This window comes from Cajanus cajan, chromosome 6 (genome assembly GCF_000230855.2).
Source record: "Cajanus cajan strain Asha chromosome 6, NIPB_CcT2T_4, whole genome shotgun sequence".
In the NCBI taxonomy this organism is placed as follows: domain Eukaryota; kingdom Viridiplantae; phylum Streptophyta; class Magnoliopsida; order Fabales; family Fabaceae; genus Cajanus; species Cajanus cajan.
The window spans coordinates 43,121,055-43,139,302 of NC_138522.1; the positions used below are offsets into that span (position 1 = coordinate 43,121,055).

Here is an 18,248-nt window from a genome sequence, read left to right on the forward strand (position 1 = left end):
GCTGTGGTCTCCCCAAAATGGGTGGAGACAAAAATTGTTATATAGCCCGTGTTTGGATTGACGTCGATAAGAAGTTATCATAACTTGTTTCTGCATTAAATTTGTCATTTTCTGCGTTAAATTCGTCGTCAAGACGTGGATTATTGATGCTTATTCGTGGATTATTGACGCTTATTCGTGGATTATTGACGCTTATTCAAACACGCGGATAAACTGTTAAAATAGCAATTTAATCCACCTTATTTAGTCTAGATTTCCTTCTTATAAAACAAATAGGAAAAACAAACAGTCTAGACATAAAAGAAAAGAGTTTTTCCATGATATTTATCCGTATACAAATTCGCTTATTGCTATATTTATAAAAAAAATATACAATTTATCTAACATAATTATAATTATATCTTGTTTCTTTAACTTTTCTTTTTCAATTTCTATCTAAATTTTAAAAAGACATGATAAGTTGACAACAGTGCTGGTCTGGTTCTCCCCATTCCCGCCTTTTGCGCGGGTGGGTCCAAGTTCATAAAAGGCAGGGATAAACTTATTAAATTCAATATCATTCTCGTCGAATTTTATTGATTATTTTTAAATTAAATACACAAAAATTAGTAAATATAAAATGTAAAATAAAAAATTAAGAAATTATATTTTGTTTTAGGATTGGATAGAAGTGTGAGAATTTATATTTGATTTTTAACGTAATTGTTGTAATATTTTATATTGATTAATTTTTTTATTTAAGTATTATTATAGTTACAATTATTTAACTATTAATATATTTATTTATATGTTAATAGTTATATATATATATATATATATAGATTAAAAGATATTATGTAAGATCGTCATCATTATCTTTATTGTTATTGTCTTCTTTCTTGATATTGGAACCATCATCACTACCTTGTTATATCACTATCATTGTTGTTATCATTATTGTCATCGAACCCATTATTGTCACCATCATTAGTGACGATTGTGGTGAAAGTGATAACACTGGTGGCAAAAATGATGATGATGATGTAGTAGACTGTGAGGATGACGATTCTAATAACGAAAACAAGGATAATGATGATAGAAAGAACTATGATAACAACTATATGTAGTGATATCTTTTAATCTTATATTGTTTATTTTAATTTAAGGGTCACTATTAGTTTTTCTCATGATCTCAAGTTAACAAGTGTTTTTACTTAAGTCGTCCTATATATATATATATATATATATATATATATATATATATATATATATATATATATATGTGTGTGTGTGTGTGTGTGTGTGCGTGTGTATTATACCATCTTAGATATATTTCGAGATGAGTTTGCAGAGAAGTATTGGTCGAGATCCTTGGTCAAGTATCCCAAACACTAAGTCAAGAGGGTCTGTCCAAGGAGTGATGACCGACTTCTTTATACATACATCTTACCCGAGGGATATCGGAATAAATCTAACTCAAGATCTGTATCTAGGGTAAAATCTTATCCTTTTAAGTCAAAAATCATAATGATAAATAACCATCTTATCTTTTGGGACTCATAGATCCATGCAAAATAGTTATAAAAACTCTATCCCTAAACTAATAAATTACATTCTTAAATGTTCTGACTTTGATAATTTATCTAAAAAAGATCCTAGACATCTTCCATACCAGAACACACACATATAGTGAGGTATATCTTTCGATAAAAGTTAGTCTATTATTAAAAATTATTAAATATAATAAATTACAATTTTAAGTTTTAAAATAGTTATTTTTCTAAATGATGAGATAAAAAAAAAATCTTTTAAGCTAAGGTGATATATTATTAATAAATTTAAGACCATTTAACTAAATTTGTCAATTTAGATTAGTGATGAAAAATAAAGATTACTTCCTTTGTTTTTTTATAGTCGTTTTGACATTATTTTTTTTTATTGTCACTTTTCTAAAATTAATGACTTATTAATTTTATTTTATTTTTCATTTTTACTCTTGATAATTAATGTGTGTTTACTGAACAATGTATTTATTTATTTTCAATGTATTTATTTCTTTTTCAACTACCTAAAATATATAACAGAAAAATAAGTAATAAAAATACTTAAAAAAACTACAATATCAATAATTTTTTTAATTTTTATACATAAACCTTAAACATTAAAAAAAAAGGGGAGTACCATTTTTTTTTATCTTTTTGGTAGGCAAACCTACTAGCTCATCCTTGACAGAATCAGCCATGATTTTTATTCGACCATTAACAGGCGAGATTTTTCTGCCAAAATCAAAATAAGATGCATTTTTTGTTGTCGTACTTAATTCAAACTATAACCCAAAACTTTTTCTATATTTTCTCTTATTTACCATTTTTTATTTGTTTTATTTTTTTTTTAAATTCAATATTAAACATGAAAATTACACAAGCCTTGTTGGAATGGACAACAAAAGTAATTTTATTTTTAAGATTTATTTTGATCTTTTATTTATTAAATTTGAATTAATGTAGACCATTCAAAACAATGATAATTTTCAATTTTTAGACATAATTTTATTTTATTTTTGACTATTTTAAGACGTAAAATAAATCAAATTAATTTCACCCACATGAAATTGTGAAACTCATTTGATGTTGGAACTAAACAAGCTATAAATATGGGGAAAAAATTGAAAATATTAAATCAATCTATCGAACAACCAGAAAAGAATGACATTGGATTTAATTTTCTTCATTGAACTCATCTTGTAATTCTCATCATGTGACTCTTTTTTGGTTTCAACATCAAATAAGCTAAGTGATTTTCATATAGATAAATCAAATAAAACAAGTTTCATATTTTGAATTATAGCCTGTTTGCTTTTACGTTTGAAAACTTGGACGTGATTTTGAGAAGCAACTATTAGTTGCTTTTGCTGCGTTATAACGTGAAAATAGGGGAAAACGTGGATCCCAAACGTATTACCAAACACGCACTTAGTAAAAAAATATTATAAATCGTTTCTCAAAATTAAAAATTATTGAATCAACAACCGAATTGAATAAAGGATAAAAGACAAAAAAAAATTCTTAAAAATTTAAAACCAAAGTAAATATTGAAACTTAAGATAAATGCTCAAAAGTATAACTTATCATTAAATAATATTACCAATTTCATGTTATTATAAATATAATATATGTTTAAATACAAATTTAAAAAAAAATTAAGAATTTACTTTTTAATAGATAAGTTCTAAAAAAATTCTTCTATACGTCACCATGCTCTTATTATTTACTATTAATTTATACAAAGAAGGTAGGGTTTAATACATATGTTCAGCAGACAACGTAAAAGTTTTTACACGGTGAATTGCGATAGGATGATAGTTCGGTATTTGTTAAAGAATTTTTTACTAAAATAATTTTTTTTTTAAATTACCCAAAAAGTACATGTACCACTTTATTTACCCAAATAGCACCTTTCACTGTTCACTCAGGATTCGATTCCGAGAGATCTGAGCTGTTAAATTTTTTATTATTTTTTTTTTGCGTTTTTGGAGCTGAGCATAGTGTAAAACTGGATCAGGAACGACCCGTTCTGAAAGGACAACGGGCTGTTCTGAAAGGAGAACGGGTCGTTCTGCAAGGAGAACGTCCCGTTCCCCTTTTAGAACGGCCCGTTCCGGATTCAAAAAATACACACATGACAAATGGATCAAAACGGGTCGTTCTGCTTGGACATTCCAATTTCAAAAATAACATACTACGCGTTCTGCTTGGAGAACGAGCCGTTCCAGATACAACATTCACACACCCCCGAGCTACAAACAGAAAAGGAAAAAAAAGTTTAAATACTACTCAAAATTCGGTTCTCCGGGAACCGAAATCTGAGCAAAAAAAAAATTAATTGCTCAGAATGAACCGAATTCTGAGTGTGAACAGTAAAAGATGCTACTTTGTAAATAAATTGGTACAGGTATTATTTTGGCAAATTTTAAAAAAAAAAATTTATTTCAGTAAAAAAATCATTTGTTAAAAGGTGCTTTTGTGAGGGTAGAATTTACCTTATTTTATTTTATCATGTTTCGTGTTTTTTAAACTAAACAAAAGCTTAGCATTAATGCTTGTCCATTAGATCCCGGGAAGTAAAAAAGACAAGTCAAACGTAACACAGGGGCTGCGGTCTACGCATAGAGTCTCTGACCGAAGAAGAAGAGGAAGAAGAAAAGGTTATCAAATTCCGCTGGCCACACCTCACCCTACAAATAAACAACACACATCTACCCGCAGATCCCAGAAGCAAAGAATAATGGAGCAAGACGATAAGAAAGCAATGATCCGCGACATCGCCTTGCAAGTCGTTCTCATATTCATCGCCGTGGTCTCCTTCCTTGCCACGCACGGCGTTCCCCAGAGGCTCTACGCCAAGCTCCGCAACCGTCCCCCAAACCCACGCGTGGTCCAAGCCAAACGCCACTTCGTCCAAGGGGCCCAACTCCTGGCCCAGGCCCGAAGGTCCAACTCCCCCTCCCTCGCCAAACAGGCCCTAGCCGAGGCCGAAAAGGCCATCGCTCTCGACCCCAAGGACGCCGCCTCTCACCTCCTCAAGTCCATGGCGCTCGATCTCCAAGGCTTCCGCACCAACGCTCTCGACGCGCTCGACGCCGCGCTCTCCCCGCTCGCCGCCGGCTCCCTCGCCGCCGACGAGAGGGGCGACGCGCTGCTCAAGCGGGCGGAGCTCAAGATCGCGTTGAACGAGCCAAAAGTCGTTGACTCGGCGCTCGCGGATTTGACGGAGTCGGTGAAGCTGAGTCCGAGGAACCCTAGAGCGTGGTGCATGTTAGGGGAGTGCTACGAGGGGAACGAGATGGGAGAGGAGGCGAAAAAGGCTTATAAGGAGGCTCTTCAGTTGGAGCCGCAACTGAATGTGGCTCAGGAAGCGCTCAGTAGGTTGGGTTCGTCGTAGGCATAGCGATTTCGCTATCGAATTTCATGTGAGGATTTGATTTGAGATCGCTTTCGTCGTTGTGTTTAATTAATTCTGTTGTTTCTACTTTCTAGTCTTTGATTATGCTTACGGTAATCGGATGTTAGGTTTTGAGCAACAATAAATGATTTTCACCAAAGGATTTCTACTCTACAGTATGTTAAAATGCAATAGGAAGGGGTAAAAACTCTTACCTCGCACTTCCTTGCTTTTGTTTCTTGCACCTTCTCATGTTTCGAAGAGGCCTATGTTTTCTTTCTTCGAGTGAAGTCGTGAGATCGTAGTCGCCGGGTGATGGAAGAAATGTGAAGAGCTGATTTTTTAAATTCCTCTAGGTTTGATCCGCTTGACGAATTCTGGAGTTCAGAGTCTTTGTTGTGTTCGTTGAACTTGCTATCGCACGCACAATTGAGAACTATTTAAACCAACGCAAAACTCAAGAAAATAACTAAGTTGCAAACGCATGAAAGCAATGAATGCAGGGAGACCTCCTTTTGCCAAAAATCACTGAAGCACTACTAATGGATCACGCAGTCCTGTTTTTGTACGAACCTACTTTTATGAAGCCACTGAAGAAGGGAGAATTGAACAAACAGATTTTTGACGTAAGAGGGAGTGACACACGGAACCAAACAGGCATTTAAGCAAGACTTTAGTCAAATTCTCGCGTCCAAATTCAAATTAGGTTATATAGTTTTTCGTTTTTACATTTCTGACGGGCGTCTTGTGCCTTCAACGCAAAATCAAACACGCATAGTTTGTTGGTTGGTTATGGTTACGAGTCACTTGATACCTCCAATAGCTAGTTCTGCCCATTATCCACCAAGGATTATATCAAAGCACATGATTGTTTAGAATTTTTTTACCGGTTTCAAAAAGACCAATTCTAAAAGGGATTGGAATTGTTTCAAAAATGACCGTAGGCTATCAGGATGTGTTACTAAATTATTATTACTATTAGTGTGTTAATATGGCAACCTCCAAGTTTATGCTTACAGTAGTCTAACTATTGCAAATTTACTGGAAGAGAGCAAGCTCATCAAATAGTACAAGTTTTGGAAGAACGTGAAATGCCGTCAAATTTGCCCCCACTCCACTAACAAATGTCATAGCAGTAGGAACAACTTGACAAACAAAAGACAACTAGCATTGTTTAAGCGATTAGTTAATGAATGAGATGCATTATGACAATGAAACGTAGCGAGCAAACGTCACCATGCTATCAGGATACAAGCCAAATAAAAGGCATCAACATTCGGTTTAAAGAGTTTGAAATGGGAGTGCCGAAATTGGTTTTATATGCAATGCCCAGATTCAATATCCACGAGCCAAGGCACAATTACAAAAACCTTTTCATTTTTATCATCCCAATTAAAACAAGGCACAAACAAATCCTGACATATTCATGTAAAACTGCAATTCCTTAGTGACTCATGATTAAAAGGCAAAATGTTTTGGTAGAAGTATAAGCACGGATGCCAATTAGAGCCAACGGAACCAAGGAATGAGTGATGGATCCAAAACAAACTGTACAACCCTAGTCACATTACAAGCTTCTGGCAATGCTGCGTGCACTATAACTATTTATTTTATTCCTGGCAAACATAACATAATGCAAGGAAACCGGGAGAATAAGGTTTTGATGATGGCTATTTACTTGGATTACTTGAAGCCTTTTGAAAATATATTTTTTTAGATTCAATTTGACCATAATCAACAATACCGGGTAGAAATTATTGTGAAACTAAGGTCTTCCGAATCACGCAGAAATACATGAGATAAACAATTATAAATTAATTTATCAATTCTTAGAAAGGTTTAGCTTGCCCTACATGGCATGGACCATGTATTGTTATTAATACAACTTCAAATTCCTAAATATTTCAAAAACTCTTTTTTCTTCTATTTATAAATCAATTCACCCCTCGCAAGGCAGCAAGTCATAATCACCGTTTTAAGCATGCAATGTTCAAAATACAAGTTTAACATCAAGGCAACATGAAAGAGATTGGTTACACAAATGATACTTTGGTCCTTCACAGGAGGATGGACTACACCTTCGTGTGTCGGTGCACCAAAAAAAATTTCGAGAGAAATTCAAGCCTAACATCAAAGTTCGTGTACATGTTTAAGGATCATATATGCTACCTTCTTCATGACTAAGGCGAAGCACTGAGATTTGAACAAGGAGCTTATATTACTCATCAAAGTCGTCGTTTGGTATTTGTATAGACAGTAGAAATGTTACCCAATACCCACTTCTATTAGTCTAATCCATACTATCAGTTTAGCACCCAATGCCAACAAGGACCAAATGCAAAACGGGTTAAAAAATGTCCTTTATCAAGGATAAGTTAACCCAACGAACAATCTTCTGGATAAGGAAGTATACCTTCACATTATTCCAGTAAGATAAAACTGCATCCCTAAAAGCCAAGATAGTTCAAGATAATTCCTCATCATCTAGCCACTTGAGTGTTGGCAAGACTTTAACAAGAAATGACCTGAAGTTCTCATCAGCTACTGCATTCCCTGATATGTTTAACTCTGTCAATGCCAAGCTTCCAAATAGCAAGAAAGCTTCCCAAAAATTTGTGGCATTAACGCTGCCAGTGAGGGTTTCAAATCGGTCCCAGGCAAATTCTTCAGTATGAGCTACAGGAGAAGAGCATAAGTATCTTGTTGTGTCAATTGAGTGGGAGCCTAACTCATTGTATGAAATATTCAACACTTTAAGTGACTTGAGCAATCTGAGAGGCCCCAAAGCAGTAAAGCTTCCAAACTTATTATGACTCAGATTTAAGCAAGATAGAAGTTGCATGGCCTCCAACCCTGTCAAAAGATTTAGTATGAGACATTTTATTTTAGATACAACATCAAAGGCTAAACTTTCCGAAAGTGATTAACCAAGGATACAACCTAAGCTAGAGACAACCTTTCAGGATTCAAATTCTCAGCATAAAAACTAGAAAATCATGTTTGCTATAGTTGGGTTAATGGATATTGCAAGAAAAAAAATCTAAATCATTAAGGTGAATTTATTAAATTTCACTAAACATATACATCAGTAGTCTGGCTGAAGCTATATAGATTCAAAAGGTGGATAATTTATGTATCATTGGCTTCGGAAAGACTTGGGGTTAGCAAAATAATGATAGAAACGGGAAGGAAGAATACTAGTGATTTGCTAATACAGGCAAACCATCCTGTGGAGTGTTGAGAAAGTTAAAAAGAAAGTAGAAGACCGTAATTTCATTGCATGCAGTTAAGTATAAAAATAAGGGGGGCTCAATGGTTCATGAATCATGAATCTACGACCCAGGATTAATGGCATACTAGAATCCATGTTGCTGACTTCACTAAGAATAAAAATACACGCTGGTCATATTTGAAGGGAGGGAAAAGTGAAGTTACAGAAAAATTATAAGATACACGAGTTCTACCTTCAATGGATTGAAGTTCATTGTGGCTAAGGTCTAGCATTTGCACCCACAATAAATTCTCAATGGATCCCATCCGTGACAATGATAGATTTTGTAATCGTAGACAGACATGGCCAGTGAATGTTTCTGTTGCATCTTTATGGTAGTGGCAGTATGGTAGTAAAGAATCCCTGGTTGAAGTTATCTGCAGAATTATGAAAATATAAAAGAGAGAAAAGTGACTTATTGTGGATGAAATAGAAAAATTGACTGGTGTAAAGCTAGTTGTAAATATAAAAGTACACCGTCAGGGCCTAGCAAGAGCTTCCAAAATCTAGTGCAATTTAATGGGAAAACCAATTGTGTGAGAAAAAAAAAATCATTTAGAAAATCACAATATTCTTGTATTTTCTAAATACCTTTTCTTCAGTCAACTGGTTTTTCTATAAAGTGAAGGTTTGGTTCTGAAAATACAGTTTCACTTTTTATCCCACATTTCAAATGGGAATCTTAGAAAATCTTTTTCAAACACAAAAAAAAAAAAAAAAAAAAAAAATCCTAACCATGCTTTCTGTTTTCAAATTGAAAACATAATACACTCATGTGAGAACAGATTCAAGAAAAAAAAGGTCCATTTATTCTAGCCGGCTATAATATTCATATCCAAAGTATGAATATTGAATTCACATGAGTATTTGACATCTTAATTCAACAACAGTGAAAGGGGAACAGTATCATGTTATGATAGATATCTAATACTGAATAAAAGTAAATTACCTGCTTTAGTGATATCAGACTACGCTCATCCTTGTAGTATAAAGAATGTGTTGGATCCAACTTCATCAGATCAGTATAAAGTTGAAGAACTTCTTCAGTGTTAGATTTTCTTCCATCGTGTTGAGATGATAACATATCAAGAGCAGTCAAAAGTCTAGCCAGCGTAAGCTTTCCAATTTTACTACAAAAAGAAAAGGGCACAGTATTAGCTAGAAATGAAACAAGGGGACAAAAACATGGGTAAAACTTCCAAGGTGGCATTTCAAACCATAAAGTTATCCATTTAATAAATCAACCTTACCAGTCATACTCTGACAATAAGTCCCGGAAATTAGTTATTTCTTTAACAATTTCCTCAGTGCACCAATCCAAAGATTTTGGAATATGGTGATTTTGATCAGCAGTAAAAATGGAATCTAATTCCTGAAAATGATCAATTTTTTGGAAGTTTGTATCATTCCATGTAGTCCTTTTTCCACCCTGTCCTTCTGTAGGTTCCGTATTTGCAGTTTGTACAAACACTTCAAAGGAAATTTGGGAAGGATCACCATAGTGATTTCCATTTGAAGATAAAATACCACTAGAATGTCCAATGTTGATCTCTACAGAGTAAGTTTTCGACTGTTGAAGCTCCATATTGCCAAGGTCTAGATATACAACCCAAACCTGAGCAGTACTTGAATTATTCATTGCAAGTGGTTTCCAAACAAGTTCCTTCGTTAAAAGTTCAGATTCAATAGCCACTGTGGATGAGTTTATTCCTTTGACAGCCTGATTGAAATAAAGAATAATTGGAAGTGTTCCACTGTCTGATTGTGTACCATTCAGCAGAGACAAACCACAACCACGAAGGCCATTGTCCCCAATTATAGTTATACTAGATCCATGGGAAGGCCAAGATGAAACAAGTAGAGGAGCTTCATTTTTAACTGTTTGATCAATAAGCCAAAGATGATAAAACCAGCCACTCTGATCATCTGGATCGGTAAAAATAGCATTGTGGACATGCTGAAACTCCTCTTCCAAAACTTTTTCTTTAGGGAAATATCCTTCAGCCTCTCTTTTCAGCAAATTGGACAGAAGCACGCTGAAAATTTCCAATGAAATTTGTATTAATAAAATAAACTAGTCAATATACCTTTTGTGGCCTTTGGCTTCAATTAAAAAATGCAGTTAATCAAGATGAATCGCAGTTTATCCAATGAAACCAATTCTTAAAGAACGGTGTTGGTTTGACCCAAAAACAAAAACAGAAACACTGCATGAAAACCAAAAAGTAAAAAGGGTTTCCTACAATTCTTATAAAGGATAGTACTTAGTGCATACAGATCCACAAAATTCCCTACAATGTTGAAATATCTCGCATATTCAAACGATAGGAGTTATTGCATCATGTATGATGATCATTTAAGATGTGGGAAATGGGACACGTTTATATTTCGATAGAGCATAGCATGTCACTATATAAAGCACCAAAAAGGGTCATCTTCAAACTACATGCAATAATATACTTTCCATTTGTTCATCTACATAAAAATCTTGTAGAATGTTTCAATGTTCAAAGTAGCAGCTAATTAATTACTATTGATCAATTAAATGAGTGAACGAGTAAATTTCAAGCTAGTTAAGCCTACCTACGATTGTGCCATGCGGAATAATTACTGAAATTAGCCCCTATCACTTTCTCTGTGTATTTCAACTCATCCTCTTCTGATCGTTCCATCAGTCCAGCAACAAACCTGGCCGTAAAATCGCCACAAAAAAGGGCACCAGCTTAGTAGAGTTAAACAGAATTATTTTGAATTTTTTAAATACGATAATTGAACTTTTTTTCACAATTGCATTATTTTTTTTTTTCCCCTTGTTGAAAGGAGCACATCAAAAGGGAACGGTTTTAACCTTCGATGATTCCACGCGTGAAAATTCCGAGGATCCTCCTTCTGGAAATCGTTGAGAAGGCGCATTTCTTTGTCTATGGACGAATGCCCCTTGCTGAGCACCCATTTTCTGTGATGCCACGCGCCGTAAGACTTGAAATTCTTCCTCAGCGCATTCTCCACCTAAACAACTAAAAACAAAATAAACTTATCCGAATAATTGAATTGAATTAAACCAGTGGAGAGTGAAAACGCACGAGTTTGAGCTCGTCGCTGAAGATAGATTGGGGATCGGAATCGGAGTTAGAGAGAATGTGTTGAACGGCGAGCTTTCTGTAATTCCAAGCCGTGTAGCACTCTGGATTTATTTCTAGAAGCTTCGCGCTCAAATCTAGAGCTTCCTTGCTATATCTGCAACCGACAGGGTTTGCGCGATTCGAATTAATCGAAGGAGAAGAAAAAGAGAGAGAGAGGAAGAGAGAGTTGAAGGAAGAAGAGGCAACATGCTGTTCTGGTGATTGGCGAGAAACTGAGCTTGGAGTGAACGAAGCTTCTCAGCTTTGGCTGAAGAAGCAGCTTCATCTTCTGGCTTCAACGCTTTGCGAGGTCGACCGTGCATTTTCAAACGGAATTGCCACTCGATGTGTCCTTCGCCGTCGTTTTAATTTTGAGCAGATCTTGCTTTTTTATTTATTTATTTTTATATATAATTAACAAAGGCCTTTGACCCATTTATGGGCTTAGCAGTTGAACTCCTAATTTTGGGCGTCGGAGATTTCTACTGCCTTTTACCCAAATTACTATTTAAATTCTTCACTTTTAAAAAAAGCTAAATACCTATTTTGGTCTCTTATAATCTTTTTTTTGTTTTAATGTAGTTCCGCTTTTATTTTTTGTCTTAATTTGGTCCCAAACTAATTAACTGGTTTTAATTTGGTCCCAAATAAATTAATTAGTTTCAATGTGGGACTTCCGTCCAAATTTCTTTAACGGAGTTAACTATTGGCCACGTGGATGCCACCTAGATGCATAGGTGGATACCACGTGGATGTCTGAAATTTTTTTTGAAAACACCTGGAACCAGAACGGCCCGTTCTGAAACCAGAACGGGCCGTTTTGGATGCGCTTTTGGTGTGTTAATTTTGTATCAGAAACGGGTCGTTCCAAATGCAAAATTTACACACCAAGAGTACACCAGAACGGGTCGTTCTGAAATCAGAACGGCCTGTTCCAAAACTGAGAATAAAAAATTATTTATTAATTTTATTAAAAAAATGTAATAATTTTGAAAAATATTTTTTATGGTAAAAATTTTAAAATTACTTATTTTTATAAAACACAATTGTCTTATAAATAGAGTAATAACTTTTTCTTTTTCTCTTTCTATCTGAAGAAATATTTAAGTGTCACTTTATAATTTTTTGTAACTTATTTAAAATTAGAAGAATAAAATGATAAAAATTAATAGGATAAACATAATAAAATTATTAATTTGTTTTCTTTTAGTGTCTTCTAAATTTTTACATTCATTTAAAATAAAAATATTTTATATGTTAATTTGAATTAATTTAACGAAATATTATATGATTTTTAATTTTTTAAATTTTTTTATAAATTTGATCTATACATGAAAAACTTTTTAATTTAACAATTAAATTCTTAAAATTTTGATATAGAACATTAATTATTAAATAGAATAAATCTATCAAGACTTACTATTGAAGTAAGTAAATTTTTTCTTCATTAAAAATGAAAATAATTTTACCACAAAATAAAAAACAATTAAACAATAAAATAAAATATAAAAAAATATTAATATATTTATTATATCAGATATAACAGCATAATTAAAATATAATTAATAATGTCATTTCATCATTTACTGTATAGTGTCATTTCATTGACAATATAGTGTCATTTCATCCTTTACTGTATAGTGTCAATTAGGTAGTAAGTGATTCATCCTTTAGTGATACATTGCATTGTATAGCCTAACTGTTTAGCAATTGAAGTTATCAATTTCCATTGACAATATTACCAAATTCAGTGTTTGAAATGTTTTGTACCTTGGGTCTTTTTCCTTCCATGATTCATAACCGTGAACTATAATTTAGCAGTCTGGAACCAGAACGGCCCGTTCTGAAACCAGAACGGGCTGTTCTGGTTGCACTTTTAGTGTGTTAATTTTGCACCTGGAATGGGCCGTTCCGAATGCAAAGTTAACACAATAAAAGTGCAACCAGAACGGCCCGTTCTGGATTCAGAACGGGCCGTTCTGGTTTCAGAACGGGCCGTTCTGGTTTCAGAACGGGCCATTCTGGTTCCAGGTGTTTTCAAAAAATTGTCATCCACGTGGCATCTACGTAGCATCCACGTGGCATCCACCTATGCAACAGTTAACTCCGTTAAAGAAATTTGGACGGAAGTCCCACATTGAAACCAATTAATTTATTAGGGACTAAATTGAAACCAATTAATTTATTAGGGACTAAATTGAAACCAATTAATTAGTTTGGGACCAAATTGAGACAAAAAATAAAAGTGGGACTACATTGAAACAAAAAAAGATTATAAGGGACCAAAATAGGTATTTAGCCTTTAAAAAATTTGTTTTTTAACAAAAATATGACCCCTCCTACAATATAATGAAAACAATTTTCATATACACAACAAAAACATATTTTATTGTACATTTGGGTTTTAATATGCAACAAAAATTTGTTTCCATGTTAAATTTTTTTGTTGCACATGTGATTGAGATACTTAGATACACAATGTAAAACAGATTTTTATTATGTATCTGGTTTTGTTTGTGTCAATTAAAAAAATAATAGTAAAACACTTAGTAAATTTTAATGCCAAAAGCATTTTGAGAATAATTAGTGAACGTTGGTGTTTAATTGTTAGTTGTATATAAGTTTTAAAATTGATGTATCTAAAGTTCTAAATTCCTCAAATTTCAGCCTTTAAAAAATGTATATAAAATAAGGGTATGTAAAAATTCCAAATCCAACCAGATTTTAAAACTTAATTCATTTTGAAAATAAAAATCAAATCAATCTACTTTATGAAAAAACAGTTCAATTAATCCAACCGATTCAATTTGGTTCAAATTTTTTACAAGAACAATTCATATGAATATAAAGGAAATAATTGAATTACATTGACCCAGTTTAATTATAAAAAAAAAACCTAATCCATCATTAAAAAAAAAACTAAATCAATCAAATAGGTAACCAATCCATTTTCATAAAATAAATAGATTTGGATCATTTTTCTCAAAAATCTTATATATGACTTAAACATAAAGGAACAATCTTCATATGTTTTCAATTACTAATACAAACAATGATTTTTTATTAATCACATTTCAAATTCAAAACTAAACTCCAAATTCAAAACTAAACTCCAAAAGAAAATAGCAGTTTTTTATATAAACTCAAACCCATTCCAAATCTATGTCCCATGTCGCGGACAAATGGAGCTGATAACTCAAAAATACTAATACAATATAAATAAATGGTGTTAAACACCATCATTAAATTATCAACTTGCTTTGAGAATCATCGCATCCTATATTTTACTTTCCTAATTGAGTGACACCCAACAAAGAAAAACAGTTGGAATCCTCAAGGTTCCTAACACTAACAAATGACTGCAATTGCTTCGATCCTTTCTTTCATTCTAATAATTTAAAACTCTCTTCAACCCCCCACAATACATTGGTCAGAAATCGTTTCTCCATGGTATTGCTGTTTGTTCATCTCCCCACTTATTTTTGGTATGTCCCCATTAGTGATTTCTCCGCTGTATTGCTGTTTGTTCATCTCCAAACTTATTTCTGGTATGTCTCTATTAGTGATTTCTCCATTGTATTGCTGTTTGTTCATCTCCACGCTTAATTCCAGCATGCTTCCATTAGTGATTTCACCAGTGTATTGTTGTTTGTTCATCTCCACACTTGTTTTTGGTGTGCCTCCATTAGTGGTTTCTCCACTGTATTGCTGTTTGTTTATCTCCACACTTATTTCCAGTATGTCTCCATTAGACACAGAAGATAGTTCTGTAACAACAGTCCCAAAATTATTGTTCTCCTTAGAATATAATTCTGCTGACTTACCATTTTCAACAATCCCTTCTTGGCTGTTCAGAGCAAAAGAACCCTCCCGAGCCAATGTTTCTTTCTCACGATATATTCCATTCTCAAAATTCTTCATGGCTTCTGAAGTGAACCTTTCATATTTCATTTCCTGGATGCTAGATTCACCATTAACACTTGCATGAGTTTCTACCTCATGATTGATATTTGCACCAATCCCCACATTTTCAGCATGAATTTGGACCACCTTATCCCTACAGGGTTTCCTCTTTGAAGATTTCTTTTTAAACCGCGCTTTCTTGGGCTTTGGGGGATTTGTATTCTCGTCAGCTGTGGCAGCAGATTCTGTTGGCCTTTTTCTGCTTGGAATGACTGTCAACTGTGAATGGCCAACCTGGTTTTGGGAAGCATGAGATGCACTTGACTGGATAGCTAATAAAGCGGTTCTAGCAGCTTTTATCTCTGCCTCCTTCTTTGTTTTTGCTGCTCCTCCAATATAGAGAATTCCCCCAATGTCAACTGTACATGAAAATACTGATGTTCGACCTGGTGTTTCATCCTTTTTGCACTGATACATAGGCATTGCATAGTTCATTTTCTGTGCATATTCCTGAAGTAAATTCTTGCATAATCCTGTTTCATGCTGGAATAAACACCACTAGCATGTCAGAGGCAGCAAATATACATTAACTTGTACGGCTGAAAGAGACTATAATGCAGAACATAAATGTCTTGTAGTCAAGAGACAATACAATCATTAATGGCTAAAATAAATTGGGCAACAAAGCTATAAAGTCTTCAAGCATTAGATCAGATAACTGAGCATATTTCAAGAATTAAATGACTAAGGTGAGCGAAAATGTAATCTGTAAAGTGTAGTGCTACGTGGCCAAAAAAACTAGCTAGAATTTTGCCAATAATTCATGGGTGATTGTTGGATACGATGAAGTGGCAGTGACCAATCAACGATTCAAAGAGTAAATAAGCATTCAAATATTTTAGTCAGATATGTTGGCAAAAAATTTGAGGCTATCTACGATATTCCATGTGAAAAATATGCGGCAATTATATTTCTGCCTGTAGTCAATGGACAAAAACAAAGTGGTGATGAGTGGCAAATAGTATGGATGATCAACTTGGGTTGAACAAAAACAAGAAAAAAGTGTTCTAGTTTGGGTTTTCAACCAATTATTACCCTTCTTTTCCATTCCCATGTACAAAATTATTACCAGGGTTAAAGGACGAGGATGATTCATGTATGAGTGAGAAAGAACCATATGACTTCAACTACAGTGGGACTGAACAAAAGTAACTTTTCATTCCAGGGCAGGCAATGCCCCAGAAATAAAGCTGGTATTTTCTTTTCTCAAAATCCAGACATTCCAATAAATAATTCTTCTAACAGTAGAGCTAAAAAGTACAGGAATATAAACATAAAAAAAAACAGAAAACAAACAGAAATATTCATCAGATGGAAACTTAAGAGATAGATCTATATGATGAAAGAAATTATATTAATGAGACATAGTAAGCAATCTCACTCAGATAACAGGCCAACTTTGAAAATCCTATAGTGGGATAGCAAGAAAAGGATGACCACTATTTTAAATATTATAATGCAAACTAAATAAAATATACTGCACAATATTAAAAAATATAATTAAAGAAATTCATGATAAATAATAAGTCACAGTTTACACACAATCACTATCATTAAGAGCAATGAGAACATAGTAATGAAGTAAAAAATGAAAGATGACGGTAAAACTAATACAAAGAGAACATAACAAATTACGTAAAATTAGTACAATGTGAACATGAAACACAGGAAAAATATTGTCTTGCAAAGTGTGAAGGAACAAAAATAAAAAACATGGGTAACATTTTGCAGAATGGGCAAGGAAGAACAGTTTCAAAAGCAAAAAATGAATTAGAAAATAGGGGAGAAATCACAATTATAGTATGATTTCAAGGGTAAAAATGAGGTTTTTCAAGCCTATATCAGGGCCACTCCACTCTACCACTCTGCTATTTACTACTATAAATGAGAAGCAGCAGAAGGTGCAGACTACAGAGGCAGAAGGAAGTTAAGGCATCCTCCAAATGAAAAGAGAGGAGGGGGAAGGCCAATCATTATCAACAAGGCAATGTCCACCAATCTTGCCATGAAAAGTAACCATTAGCTAACTGTTAGAGGTGGCAAGAATATACAATGAAACTGTCCCATAAAACAAAAACTTCAAAGATCCCAATCAGCTAAAGTGAAGTAAAAACTAAATGACTAGTACTCTCAGACCTTGCAAACAACAAAAAGTTTATACTTAGTAAAGACTACTTACAACAGGTTGAGTGATGGATTGATTAACTGCATTAGATTTGGCCAACTCCATCAAAGCAACTTCTGCCGCGGACTGTTCCGCGGCCTTCCGGTTGAAAAATCCAGGCAAAGAATCATACCGAACATCATTCACTATCACTGTTGACCTGAAAGAAGGTTCATGTGAAGGCCCTTCCTTAATAGTTTCGTAAACAGGTGTTGGCAACCCCGCTTTCTGTGCATATTCCTGCAATCGGCTCTTGAACACATAACAATTTGAAACACCTAACACACACATCACAAATCATGTAAGCAATTAGCATAACGCAAGATCTCAAACTGTACAAAAAGCAAGATCCCAAACTATTCAAGTAGCGTGACAAGTAAGCCTGGTCTAATCTACCTTCAACTTCATCTTGACCCTATCTTTCATTCATCTGCTAACCAATTTCATTGATAACCGAATCAGATTTCTGCCTACCCTATGAAAGTTAAAATTTTTCAACCAAACAATTTAAGACGAAACCTAATTGATCACTTATTATTCCTTCTGAAGTCCTCTTTGTCCTAAAACACATTTCTATTCAACTTACATAATAATTACGTACAATTTAATAATAAAAAGGGGAAAACAGAGAGAATACCTTGGAAGTCTTCGTTAGTGGGCATTGTCTCAACAGCGACGGTTCCAGAACAAGAGTTGAAGAGAATGTGAATTGAGGTTAAGTGTGAATGAAATTTTTATATGGTGAGACGAGAAGAGAAGAGAGAGTGGGTGTGTACGGTGCAAACAATGCCAGAATCTACGCCGCTCG

General features: G+C 33.9%; 3 protein-coding genes across 3 annotated transcripts; 1 reads left to right on the forward strand and 2 right to left on the reverse strand.

The window, feature by feature from the left end:
* The first annotated feature begins 4,070 nt into the window (after positions 1-4,070).
* LOC109797023 (uncharacterized) lies at positions 4,071-5,164 on the forward strand. The gene has a single exon (XM_020356904.3). The coding sequence runs from the start codon at positions 4,264-4,266 to the stop codon at positions 4,918-4,920; it is 657 nt and encodes a 218-aa protein (XP_020212493.2). The 5' UTR covers positions 4,071-4,263; the 3' UTR covers positions 4,921-5,164.
* Positions 5,165-6,929: 1,765 nt separating this feature from the next.
* On the reverse strand, positions 6,930-11,705 carry RGTA1 (RAB geranylgeranyl transferase alpha subunit 1). The gene is made up of 8 exons (XM_020357566.3): positions 11,521-11,705; positions 11,275-11,428; positions 11,040-11,200; positions 10,775-10,879; positions 9,442-10,227; positions 9,141-9,321; positions 8,385-8,568; positions 6,930-7,773 (listed from the first exon to the last, which is right to left on the reverse strand). Exons 1-8 carry the CDS (start codon positions 11,634-11,636, stop codon positions 7,385-7,387), a joined length of 2,076 nt encoding a protein of 691 aa, XP_020213155.1. The 5' UTR covers positions 11,637-11,705; the 3' UTR covers positions 6,930-7,384.
* A 2,714-nt stretch (positions 11,706-14,419) lies between these two features.
* Positions 14,420-18,248, reverse strand: LOC109797558 (double-stranded RNA-binding protein 1). Its single transcript, XM_020357630.3, has 3 exons — positions 18,078-18,248; positions 17,456-17,718; positions 14,420-15,759 (listed from the first exon to the last, which is right to left on the reverse strand). The coding sequence occupies exons 1-3, from the start codon at positions 18,100-18,102 to the stop codon at positions 14,722-14,724; spliced, it is 1,326 nt and encodes a 441-aa protein (XP_020213219.1). The 5' UTR covers positions 18,103-18,248; the 3' UTR covers positions 14,420-14,721.